Source organism: Typopeltis vanoorti, chromosome 1, assembly GCF_054136105.1.
Source record: "Typopeltis vanoorti isolate ZY-2024b chromosome 1, IOZ_Tvanoo_1.0, whole genome shotgun sequence".
NCBI lineage: Eukaryota > Metazoa > Arthropoda > Arachnida > Uropygi > Thelyphonidae > Typopeltis > Typopeltis vanoorti.
Window position 1 is genome coordinate 141,597,299 of NC_143549.1, and position 12,952 is coordinate 141,610,250.

At 35.8% G+C, this 12,952-nt stretch overlaps 1 protein-coding gene across 1 annotated transcript in view; it reads right to left on the bottom strand.

The window, feature by feature from the left end:
- The window catches only part of LOC150110489 (phosphatidylinositol 4,5-bisphosphate 3-kinase catalytic subunit alpha isoform-like), a 329,148-nt gene that overhangs the window by 39,100 nt on the left and 277,096 nt on the right, over positions 1 to 12,952 (bottom strand). The window contains exon 15 of the mRNA XM_090394138.1: positions 11,201 to 11,279. Within this exon, the coding sequence (XP_090250264.1) occupies positions 11,201 to 11,279 (79 nt within the window). The remainder of the gene's footprint in view (positions 1 to 11,200; positions 11,280 to 12,952) is intronic.

Genomic DNA, 12,952 nt, shown 5'->3' on the forward strand with positions numbered 1-12,952 from the left:
AAAAAGTGATGAATAACACCAAAACACAATCCATTGATGAGCATATGATAAAATTCAAGGGACACAATATTATGAAACAGTATATGAAATAAACCTTTTATTTATTTATGATTATAGTGTTTATCTTTTTTATGTCCATTGTTGTTTTTGTTGATTTATGTACTGTTATGTTTAGTAAAATATAGTTGAAGCCAATACATAAATGTTAGTAATTTTAATTTATTTGCAACCCTTTACGTTCATTGGGACACGTGTCCCATGAAATTCTATAAAATCTATGATTTTTTCCTACATAATGATGATGTTTTATGTTAAAGAGATACCTAATAAAGTCATTTTAATACCTAAAAACTTTGTATTATTTCATAAGTCCTTCTGGTCCTGAAAGAGTTAATGTAAATAAGGCCATGGGATTAAATGAGATATCAGCTTGCCCTGTATGAAATGTGTAAGGGAACTGGCAATGCTCCTGACTAGGCTATTTAATTTAAGTCTTAGATCTGGCAAGTCCCAAGGGATTGGAAAGAGAACAAAATAATTCCTTTGCATAAAGGAAGCTCTAAGACTGCCGTAACAAATTATTAAACAATCAGTATCTCAGGAGTGGTGGTAAAAGTACTAGAAAAGTTTGTCAAAAAGCGAATTCCAGAATGGGTGGATAAGAATATGATACTCTATGAGGGACTGCATGACTTTGTGAAGGTCATACCTTAATAATTTGCTAACTCTTTATAACAGAGTGACAGCTGAGTTGGATGAAGGGGATGGTTATAGCACTGGAAAGGTGTTTGATAGAATACCACATGGAACTCTATAATCAAGTTAGAACAAATGAGAATGGATATGACATTGGTGATGTGGATAACAGAGTGGTTGCTGGACTGATATCAAGTGTTTTTGGAGGAGCAGAATTCAGGAGAAAGCAAGTGACTAATGGTGTGCTGCAAGGGTTTGTGCTAGGATGACTACTGTTTAATTTGTACATAAATGACATAGGAAATAACCTGAAAGGTTATTTCCTATGGCTCTAAGACTGACTATTCTTATCCACCCAGAATGGGTGGATAAGAATATGATACTCTATGAGGGACTGCATGACTTTGTGAAGGTCATACCTTAATAATTTGCTAACTCTTTATAACAGAGTGACAGCTGAGTTGGATGAAGGGGATGAAGGGGATGGAGGAGCAGAATTCAGGAGAAAGCAAGTGACTAATGGTGTGCTGCAAGGGTTTGTGCTAGGATGACTACTGTTTAATTTGTACATAAATGACATAGGAAATAACCTGAAAGGAAATATTCATTTATTTTCTGATGATGCAAAATAAGGTAGAGTATAGTGAATCAAGGCAATGTAGAGAGCTTGCAGGATGATTTAAATAGACTGTCATATGGGCAAAAGATAATGGGTTTACTAACAAAAAAATGCATTTTGGGATAAATAGATTACAAGATGTACCACATTGATGGAACTATACTCCAGGAAACAGATGAGGCTAGAGATTTGGAGGATGGTAGTAGACAGAGAGTAGAAGCTTAGAGGATACATTGTTAAGGTAGCTTAGGATTACTTGGTTATTGAAGAACACCCTAACAAGCAGAGATCAAGAAGTTATTATTCCTCTTAATAAGACCTTGATATGTCTGCATCTGGATTACTGTACTCAGGTCTGGTCACCAGGGTGTTTTGGAGGGTGAGAAAGTAGTGGAATGGATCCAGAGGTGAGGGACTAAGATACTGAATGGCCTGTGGAATAGATTGAGGATTTCTAAGTTGCAGAAGCTGGTTGATAGGCAAAAAAGAGGGGATATGATAGAAACATTTAAGTTACTTAACAGGTTGTATAGGACTGATACAGGGAAATGTTTCAGCATTTGGCTACGGAGCGGGGGGGGGGGGGAGGGAACTAGAGGAAATTGAGTAAGAATGTAGTTAGTAAGGATGTCAGGGTTAGATTTTTCATGTGAAGAGTGGTGATTAAATGAAATGGGTCACCAGAGTAAGTTGTGAGGGCTCTGTCTGCAAATAGGTTCAAGAATAGATATTGTGTGAATAGTTTGGGTCTCCCATGATGAGACATTAACTTCAAAAAAGACCAAAAGTATGGAATGTTGAGAGGAGCAATTTCAAACAGTAAAACAGATACAAGGCAGGGTGAATTTTTCTTATGGTAATTCACACAATGCTTGTTCAATAGTACACTAACACTGTGGATAGCAGGAAGTAGAGTAGAAAGTCTGATATTGGATATTTGGAGACCAGCGGATTCCTTACAAAATGTTCTATTAGTGGAGGTCTCATCATGATGACACCTCCACTAATAGTTCAAAATCAAATGTTTAGAAATAGTTCAACTATCCTACCATCATTGATACTCTTTTGCTAATTTTTAAAAATTATATGTAAATCCTACCCATAAGGCTATAAACTTAGAGTCAGTACCATAAGCAGACTAATGGTTGGTCCATAGACCAAATATACTTTGTCAAGCCATTTCAAACATTTCAAAAAAGTTGACTTCTGTGGGTTGTGTGAATAGGCTTCTCTAACACGATCCACGGTTTCTTCATTTGGCCCTGGATGTCCCGGCCGAGGAGTGATGCACAGGCAGCCTTCATCCCGAAATTTCTCATATCACTTCTTGATACTGTTGTACACAGGTGGTTCCTTCTGGAATTTTACTTGAAATCGTCACTGCACTTCACAATAGATGTGGTTCTTGTATATTCTAAAACTTCTCGTGCTTACTCAAAGCCATCTTTGCTATTATTGCCTTCTAGCCGAAAATCACAGCAACTACGCATGGGTGGTTTCCTCAAACAAACTTGGAGAGTTTGTCGTTCTTTTGGTCTAAACTTACCACTATCTGTTGCGTAGTAGTTTATTAGTGGTGAATGTTTAAAATGTTTCATGGACTTCTGAATAATCCTGTATATATCCAGAGTAACTTAATTTCATGCTGAAAATTGTTAAGGAAACTAACAAATTCCTCCAGGTCTTCATGGGTATATTACCAAACAATAAAAACATCCTTCACATATTAGTACTATCCATGTGATTTTAAGGTAGCTTGCGACAGGAGTTCAAATTTTTCTACTTTTAAATTGGCAACAGGATTGATAAATGGGGAGGCCATAGCTAAGCCATATTTTTGATACAAAACTTTTCTTTCCAAGTAAAGTCTTAACAGTAATGCTGGATATGATTTTTAGTGTCAGGAGTAAGATGGTAAAAGGTTTTCAAGGATAATCATGGATTCTTCAACTGGAAGGTTTGTGAATAGTGACATCATGTCAAGGATGCTAGAATATCTGATAGGATGATTTAGATGTCTGATAATCTTTCTAACAAATTTAGCTGAATATTTTTCATTAAGGATATGAGTGTTGAATCCTGAGAATGATTCCTGAGAATCCTGGATAAATAATTTTGAGAGAAGGTAGTAAGTGAGAGAATTACTGCCATTTACTGTTGGATGGCAAGGAATATCTGATAATTTCAACTTTTCTGGTACAAGCTACTGTAATTGAGTGCTGTTTATTTTACAACTGTTATAATTTGTGCAGTGAAAATGTGTCGGAAATCTAGTGAAAGAAGTCAATTTATTTATTATTACTGTATTCTTTTGGTGGTGCTTAAATTGCTAAACAGTAACTAATTCTATGCTAAAGCATAACATATGGAGAATTTTACCCAACTCCTCTACAAATCATAGTTTTGGGAGTGCTTTCCCCATATTAATACTTTAACTCCACAGACAGAAAAGTAAGGTAAGATCATTTGCTACCTAACTTGGAAGTCCTTAAATTAGTACCATTAAAACAGATTATCTTCTATATTCTTACCAAACTCTTTGCAAGAATTTTGTTTAGCCACTTTTATATGGAGCTATCTTTCCTCTATATTTTTCTCTGGATTCTCCCAGAGCACATGCTGACTTACTTGCTAAAAACTGTGAAATTCTGAGTTTATTTATACTTGCATGCAACATCACCACGTCTCCGTAGTTGGATTAATCAATACTTTCCTTATATTATTGTACTGGGTTCCCTTATTAACCAGGGTATGACCCTGGTTAATAAGCACTTCACCCCCCCCCCCCCAAAAAAAAAAATATTTTTTTTTTTTTTTTTATAAAAGCAAAGCAATGCGTAAAATTAGCTAAACAAAAGTCATGGGAAGATTTTGGTATGCACATGCAATATAAATATCAAGAAGTTGGTAAAATATTCTGGAAGTTATTGAACAAGCTTAGAAATGGAGGAAAAAGTATCATAAAAGGAATAAAAGATGATAAAGGTGACACGAAAAAAAAAATTCAGTGTCAATCCTATAAACCCCTTTAATAACTTATATGCTTCTATCATGTCTTCTCTTTTTTGCCCACCAGCTCATTTTTGAAGCCTACAGATCATCAATCTATTCTCATAGGGAGCATTCATGCCTCTGGATCCTCTCCACAATTTCTTCATCCCCGCAGAATCTGGAAGTCCAGATGTAGCCTTATTAAGGCTTATTTAATAATAACTAATATTTAATAATAATAACAGGGGATTAATAACTTCTCCATCCCTGCTTGCTAGTATGTTCTTAAACAACACATAATCCAATGTGCTGCTTTGGTTATCTTTGCAGTATACCCTCTAAACTTCAACTGCCAGTTGCTAATCTCAGGTAGTATGGCCACTTAAACAGAATGGTAGAGGAAAGATTAGCTAAACAAGTGTTCCTTGTCAGGATGGCAGGAAAAAGATCCAGAGGAAGACCAAGATGTAGGTAGATTGATAGTGAAAAGTGCATTAGAAGACAGAAATATATGATCTGATAGTATTGGAATGGCGAGAGATAATAGGTTAATCTGGAGGAAAATTGTTGATAGGAAGTTGGTAATGATGTAACCTTTCAAGTAGTACTATCATAAGATCCCGTACACTCCCTGAGGATATATATCAGGAATTTAATGATAATACCTCAAGTCCCTGTCCAGAATCACACCCAAGTCTATGGCCTCATCAGTTTCCTGAAGTTCATTTCCATCAGTATGGTATACTGATGTATATAGAATTTCTACAAGAAGTATGGTATACAGCTTCTGATCTCTTCCCAAAGTGCATCACTTTACACCTGGCCACATTAAACTGGCAGTCATTTACCTTTGCCCATACTGCTAGTCTAAGTCTTCCTGTAGAATCTCTGCATCACTTTTATTTACCATTGCTCTTCCCAGTTTAGTATCATCAACATACAACTCATTTCAGACAAATTATGGAGACTACACCCATGTTAGAAATAATTATTTTAATTTCCCGACGTTTTGACCTTCATATTAAGGTCATCATCTGGAGTATACACACATATATATACAGAGACAAGCTATATTATGTTTCATATAGTATGCCAAAGAGACAATGATTTGATCAATGGTTATTCTACTGATCTGACCTCTAGTAAAAAAAAAATAAATAAATGAAATAAAATAAAATAACTACACCAAAGCTATATTCTGTTTATAACAACATTAGAGAAAATTTTTTTCGTATAATAGTTTTATTACAGCAAAAGTGATGTCCTAATTTAACATGAGAATTATTATATTAGATTTAAGATCCTGGATTACCTATAGTCCTATTTATAATTAACTCTTAGGAAGAAAGGTTATAGGTAAAATATGTGCCTTCCATATTTTTGGGATTTTTAGACCATCACTATTGTTAAGATTAGGGTGGTTGATAAGATTTCACAGGACTCCTTAAATTTACGTTCATACTACGTTTTGGTGTGATGTAAACAAAGATGCTTTTCCAGTCAATTCTATGTAAAGTATTCAGGGCATGATCAGAAAGGCCAGCTTTACCATAATTATTAAAGTTAATGTGCTGTTTATGTTCCTTTTTCAGATAGGAATTGTGCATTCTGTTTCCCCTATATAGGGCAAATTATAGGTGCAATGAATAATCCAGGATCCTAAATCTAATATAACAATTCTCATGTTAAATTAGGACATCACTTTGGCTGTAATAAAACTATCTATATGAAAAAATTTTTCTCTGATGTTGTCATAAACAGAATATAGCTTTGATGTAGTTATTTTATTTTATTTCATTTATTTATCTTATTTTTTCACTAGAGGTCAGGCCAGTAGAATAACCATTGATAAATCATTCTCTCTTTGGCCTACTATGTGAAATGTAATATAGCCCATCTCTGTATACATATGTGTATACTCCAGATGATGACCTTCATATGAAGGTCGAAACATCAGGAAATTAAAATAATTATTTCTAACACGGTTCTAGTTTCCATAATTTGTCTGAAATGAATGCTGATCATCTTGTAACAATAAAGGAAAGTATACAACTCAACATTTCTTATATCACTGATATACAAATAAAACAACAGAAGACCAAGTACTGAGCCCTGTGGGACACCAGTGGTCACTTACCTTCTCCTAGACTCAACCCCTCCATAAACTACTCTTTGATATTTGTCCATCAGCCACCCTCTAAATCCAAATCACCAGATTCATATCCATCCTCATTTGCTCCAATTTATGCAATAGAGTTCTCTGTGGAATCTTGTCAAATGCTTTTGAAAAGTCTAGCAATATCACTGAGTAGCCATTTCCCTTATTCAACTCCATTGTTACTTGATTATAAAATATAAGCAAATTACTAAGACAAGACCCACTCTTCACAAAACCATGTTGTCCCTTATAGAGTATCATAGTCGTATCCACCTAGTTCTGAATTCTGTCTTTCACCAATTTCTCCACTACCTTAGCCACCACTCTTGAGATGTTCATTGACATATAATTTGCTATTTCTGTCTTGGAGCCTCCTTTATGCAATGGGACTATTTTGTCCTCTTTCCACTCAATTGGCACCTTTCCAGTACTTAGGCTTAAATTAAAGAGCTTGGTCAGAGCAGCTGATAATTCCCTTGTACATTCTTGTAATACATGGACCAATATGCTAATTCCATGGCTGTGTTCATATTGAGGTTCTGCAATATTTTAAGCACCTCCATTTCTTAAACCTCCATTCTCCTATCAGCTAATGTCATATCTGACATTGCAGTGTCACTACCTAGCTTGTACACTACTGCAAAATGCTCACTCAGTAATTCAGCTATTTGGTTAGGCTCACTTAACTTCCCACCATTAGCACTTTTTACTCATCCTTCTATAGTCGTTCATAGTTTTACTTGCCAGATAACAAACGAAACTCTTTAGGGTTTATTTAAGTGTACACTTGGATAAAGGATTAAACCAAGTATATAATTTCTTGGTATCTTTAATTTATAGTATAACCAAGTGGAAAAACTTTCAACAACTATCTCTAATCCAGAGTATTATAATTATAAGGTGTGACACCTTTTGGCAACTCGTATATGAAAATATGGTTTCTGCATTATTCAACCTTGGTATCACCTCTAGGTCTGGCTCCCACTGATGAGATCTCAATAAAGGTCAAAACCAGTCTGGGTAGTTACCCTTCCCACAATGCATAACATTATACGTGTCGGCAAGGAGATGTACTTTGCATTATGGGATACTAAGGTAAGTGATGTGAAGTCATACCACCTTTACCACAAGTTGCCCCAGCCCTGAAAATACTTCAGACACAAGCTTCGTTTGCTTACAATTGGATAAAGGATTAAACCAAGTATATAATTTCTTGGTATCTTTAACTCTTTAGGCCTCATTAGTTAGCTTTCTCTCAAAATTTGCTTTAGCCTTCCTTCCCATACTGGTGACCCTTCTTGCCTGTGCCTTATACTGCTTGTGGGCATGCTAATCACCTTTTTCTTTATAATCCCTCCATAAATGTGCAACTCCTGCTTAATGAAGCTATTCATCCATCTAAGTCCTACCTGATTTATCCTTCAGACTCTAGGTACACATTCAGATACTGCTTTCTTCAAAGACTCTTGGACCACCTCCTATGCACTACCACCATCTCTCCCTTCCAAATTCTTAAGCCATGGCTCTGCTGAAAGCTGACTCCTCAGCCTGTCATAATCGTCTGTAATAATTCCACATATAATCCTTTTTAACAGAAAATTCTGCATATCTGGCAATCTCCCAGCTCAAGCCTATATATGATCACTTTCTTCAAGCAAAGGAAGTGATTGGTTATCTAGATTGGTTAATAGTAAGTTCCCTGTAATGATGAAATCCAACATTCTTGAATCTTGTGTCCCCTCCATTACATTAGCTGTATCAATTCCATTTCCTTCCCTGCCTGTGACCATTCCTCTTCCAAATCTATGTCCCGATAGTTGAAATTCCCCATAATAATTATTCAACCTGTACTCATCATGCTAATTTGTGAGTGCATTCTCCCATATATCCCCCCCCCAGATTATAGCAGCAATTAATTACATATTTAGTCCTGTTGGCTTCTATCTCACACCAGATAGCTTCAAATGAATTGCCCTCTGAATTCCTGTTCTTGTGATGTACTTCTAATCTTTTTGGCTTTAATTCTCCTGCTATCATTAGCAAAACTCCTTTCCCTGTCCTATTCCTTCTGTCCTCTATGAAGACATTATATCCCTTGCATTCTATTCCTATAACCATATCAGCCTCAGTCACTAATGCCAGTAACTTTGGACAAAGTTGTGGTAGCCATTGCCAAAAACTCTTAAACCTTATTTTGAATACACCTGGCATTAGTATACATAAACTGCAATATCCCCTTCATTCCACAACCTCTCTTATACCTTGTGTTACTTCTCCCAATAAAGTTAACCTGGGGTGCTACATTTTGCATCATGTGATCTCTCCCACTTATTAACCTCTAGGTTGCCTGGACCCACATTCATCCCCCCCCCCAACAGTCTAGTTCCCTGACTTTGTACTTCCAAACTTTCACTGAGCAACAACTTCTCAATAATTCTGACACCAAATTCATTTAAATGCAAGCCATCCACCTTACATAAATCCTCTCTTCCTTCCATCAAACTCATTCCACAAGTCCACAAACTCCACACTATTCCTCCTGCACAATCTATGCCTCATTTGTGATCATAGCTCTCCATCTCAGCTTGCCTCTATCATACTGTGACAACACTCACAACTTTAACTTTGTCGCTCTTCTACCCAGACCGGTTTCAACCTTTATTGAGGTCTCATCAGTGGGAGCAAGACCCGGGAGAGATACCATGGTTGAAGTAATGCAGAAGTCATATATATCACCCTTATACAGTATCATATTTTTATCTACCCATTCTTAAATTTTATTTTTTACCAATTTTTCTAATTTTACCAATGTCACCACGATGCCTGAGATACTGATTGGTCTATAATTTCATTTGATACTGATTGGTCTTTCATTTGACAAATGTTGCAATGCATAAATCTCCACAACTTTAGAACTTTAACTGCTACTATCCTAAATTCTCATCTCCAAAACAATTTATCAATGGGGTTTGGATAACTCTTTGTCAATTTCAATGCTAGTAAAATACAATTATACCTTATTTACCACAAACAAGAAACCTTCTCTTCCAGAGTTATTTTTGATATAACCCTTATGACTATTCAACATGAGATTTATCTTCTTGAGATTACTCTAATATCTAATCCTTCACAGCACAAACATTGCCTTCTCTGCGTTGAAAAACTTAGGTTTCCTCTTTTGTTCAAGGCATTACTTTATTTACAAACAGTTTCTAACTCTAAACATATAACAAAATCTGTCCGACCACTGACATCTGGATTTTGTGCTCCTAATAGCTCCTTAAAAATATGGATTCTGTACAGAAAAGAGCAGTTAAATTAATTAATGATCCTTCCATCACTAATATACTTCACCCACTTTCACACAGGTATCCAGTTTCCACTTCTTGGATCTTTTACAAACATTTCTATAGCCAGAAATGCCATCAATAATTTCTCCACTCTTTGTCAAACCTAACTGAGATGTGTGGCAGCTAATAAACATTCCTTTGCAATTTGATCCCAAGCCCACAGAACAAAATTTTCTTCATCCCTTCTACTAATGCTCCCTGTAAGTCTCTCATCTTATGTTTCTCAAGGAATACAGTCCACAACTCTTCAAGGCAGATGTAAATCCCCTTCTTTTCTATCCAGGGTACTAGCGTACTATAGAATGACCAACCTCTCATGGATGAGTTCTCAAAAAAAACATGGTCAATAATACTTTTCTTATATCTTGTGTGTTCTCTTTCCATGTGAATTTCTGCTCATCTTTATGTTGGAATGTGGTATCTGTAATGACAACACAAATAGTATCTATCAGGAAAAACCATAATTATGAGCTTTGTTCTGTTCTCCAAATTTTCCCAAAACATTTTTATGTGTTGTATTCGTTTCCTACTCTGCTGTTTTTAGATCTTCGGTAAGGATCAGATTTTTCTCTTTTTTTTCCTGTTAGCTGTTGTCACTAATGACTCAAAAATTGACCCATTTCTTTCTTAGTACAACTGTCTGTGGAAGGACTAGAGGCAAATATGTGTTCAATTTCTCATTTTGAAATTTGCCACACATCATTCTAAATGTACTGCCTGCCATTCACGAAATTTATCTTCATGTTGAATACTACAGCTATTCCATCTTTTCCCTGACCATTATTGCCTAAATATAACATTTGAGTTATTATTTAACTGAAAATTATCTGTTTCAGTCTTCTTGGTTTTGATAAAACCATTTTATGCCAGCAGGGTATTTCTCTAATTCTTCTGCAAATCTCCCTTCTTTTTTATTGATACTTATTACACTGATGGTATCTATCTTCAATTCTACTAAATTAGAATTTGTTCCAGCAACTAACTTCACTGTTTGCTAGTTCCTCCCCCCCCAAAAAAACACACTGGTAGTGTTGTTTACAAAGGCAACATCTCAGTCATTATCATTCAATCAAAGTTGTACCACTGTGGCTGGAGTTTAAGTCAAGACAGAATACAGTTTGGTCAGCTATGTCTCAAACTGCAAGTCCATCTTTATTCATGTATCCAAGTGGAAACAAATAACAGGCACACCACAAGAAAATAGGGATTAGATAATTGGTCAGAAGCCCTGGTTAAGTCTCTCTGTAATCATTAAAGTTATGGGGAGATTTATATTTTTAGTTTCTTATCCATAAGTGACTCATACATGTTATCATTACAATACACCAAATAATAATAAAATAAAAATACAATTCTTTAATAACAGTGATGAAGACACTATCTTACCGGAGATCAAGTCCTTCATTCTGCCAAATACTATCCATAATACGAATAACCTGAAGAGTGAGCATGTCTTGTCTAAGATCTGGAAAGAGGAAATATTGCTATTAGCTCTATTAATCAATGAAGAATTTCAAAACACTGTATCAAATTATGGAGTAATTGGATACTGAGTAATATACTACTCAGTATCCAGTAATACACTACTCATTCTACTTTTTAAAACATTTCTCAGTGCCATATTTTCTACACAAATAATTCAACACTAAATATGAATATAAATTCTTGAATGGTAAGCAACTTCCAGAAGAACAATGTGGGCAAATTTCAAAATAAGAATTGAACACTGACACATATTTGTATCTCTTATCCCTCAAGATAGTTCTACTAAGGAAGGCATGGAGAAATTTTCTAATCATTTGAAAAAGCTGCTTACAAAAGGAAAAGCTGGTCCTTGCTGGAGATCTAAACAGCACAGTGGGAAGTGAATACCCTCCCCACTTGCCTTTTAATGCCAGTGCTATACACAAGAGACAGAAGAACCAAAGGCAAATTGGTACTGTGTGTGTGTGTGTGGTAGGATGCAGATGAAGATTGGGAATCTACTGGCATTTTTCTTGAAAAGTTTGAGGTTGTAACTGTTTGGGAACACTTCATGTGAAAGGCTGGTCCAGAGGACAGAGGCAGATGGAATAAATGAGGAAGAGGAGAAACATGTTTGGTATGTTTGCTGTTGGACTGAAAAGGGATGTTAGCCAGTTGCTATTTTTGTTTCATCAGGCCAATAGAAAGTGAAGGAATAATGATAGTTGCCAGTTCAGTGAAGTAATTCATGGAAGTACCTGTAGAAAAAAACAGAACCGAAATAGTGCATCTATAAGATAGTGGTTGAAGTGAATCAGTGTGTGTGTGTGTATATGCAAGGAGGGAATCATCAACCAAATTGTTCTTCTCTGGAAGCATCAAGAATTTCTAGGGAGGTTTTGGGTGCAAAATGTGAACAGAACTCTAAGGATAGACAGATCTGGGATCTGAAGAGTTAGTAACTAGAAGGGCATGAAAAGTAGCACCCTGAGTAGAAAAGAACACCTAGTTTTGGAGGTTGGAAGTAAATATCATAAGGAATAAGATATATCCTGTCTGGTGGTTGTGCATTATGAATGGTATGCGAGATGAAATCCCTTTTTCAAGAAAAATGTTGAATTATGGAATTATATATATAATATTGTCATGGATTTCCTGATATGTGCCCTCAAGGAATGTTCAGGCCTTTTATGATGGCATCACATGATAAGTTTGTATTATTAATCTCCTATCAACAACTTGCCTCCAAATTGATCTATTACTTGTCAGCACGCCAATGTTGTCGTAGCTAACATTTCATTCTTCTAAGGCACTCCTGACCTAATTCACCTAGATCTCGGTCTTCCTCTGGGTCTTTTTTCCTGTCATCTTTACATCAAATACCTGTTTTGTTAACCTTTCTTCTTCCATTGTTTAAGTGACCATACCACCTTAGATCAGCCCTGCTCACACATTCTCGAATGCAAACAATATCAAGTTCCTTCCTAATGTCTTCATTTTTAATGGCATGATTCTGCCATTCATACCATCTGATCAAAAGCCCTAATTTTTCTCATATTTGTAGTCTCTAATCTTTGATCAAGTGCTTTCTTTCTAACTCTCATATCCATAACTTAAAACTAGTTTGAACGTGGCTTTGGTGGTTTGGTTAATTTCTCTCTTATTCCACATAAA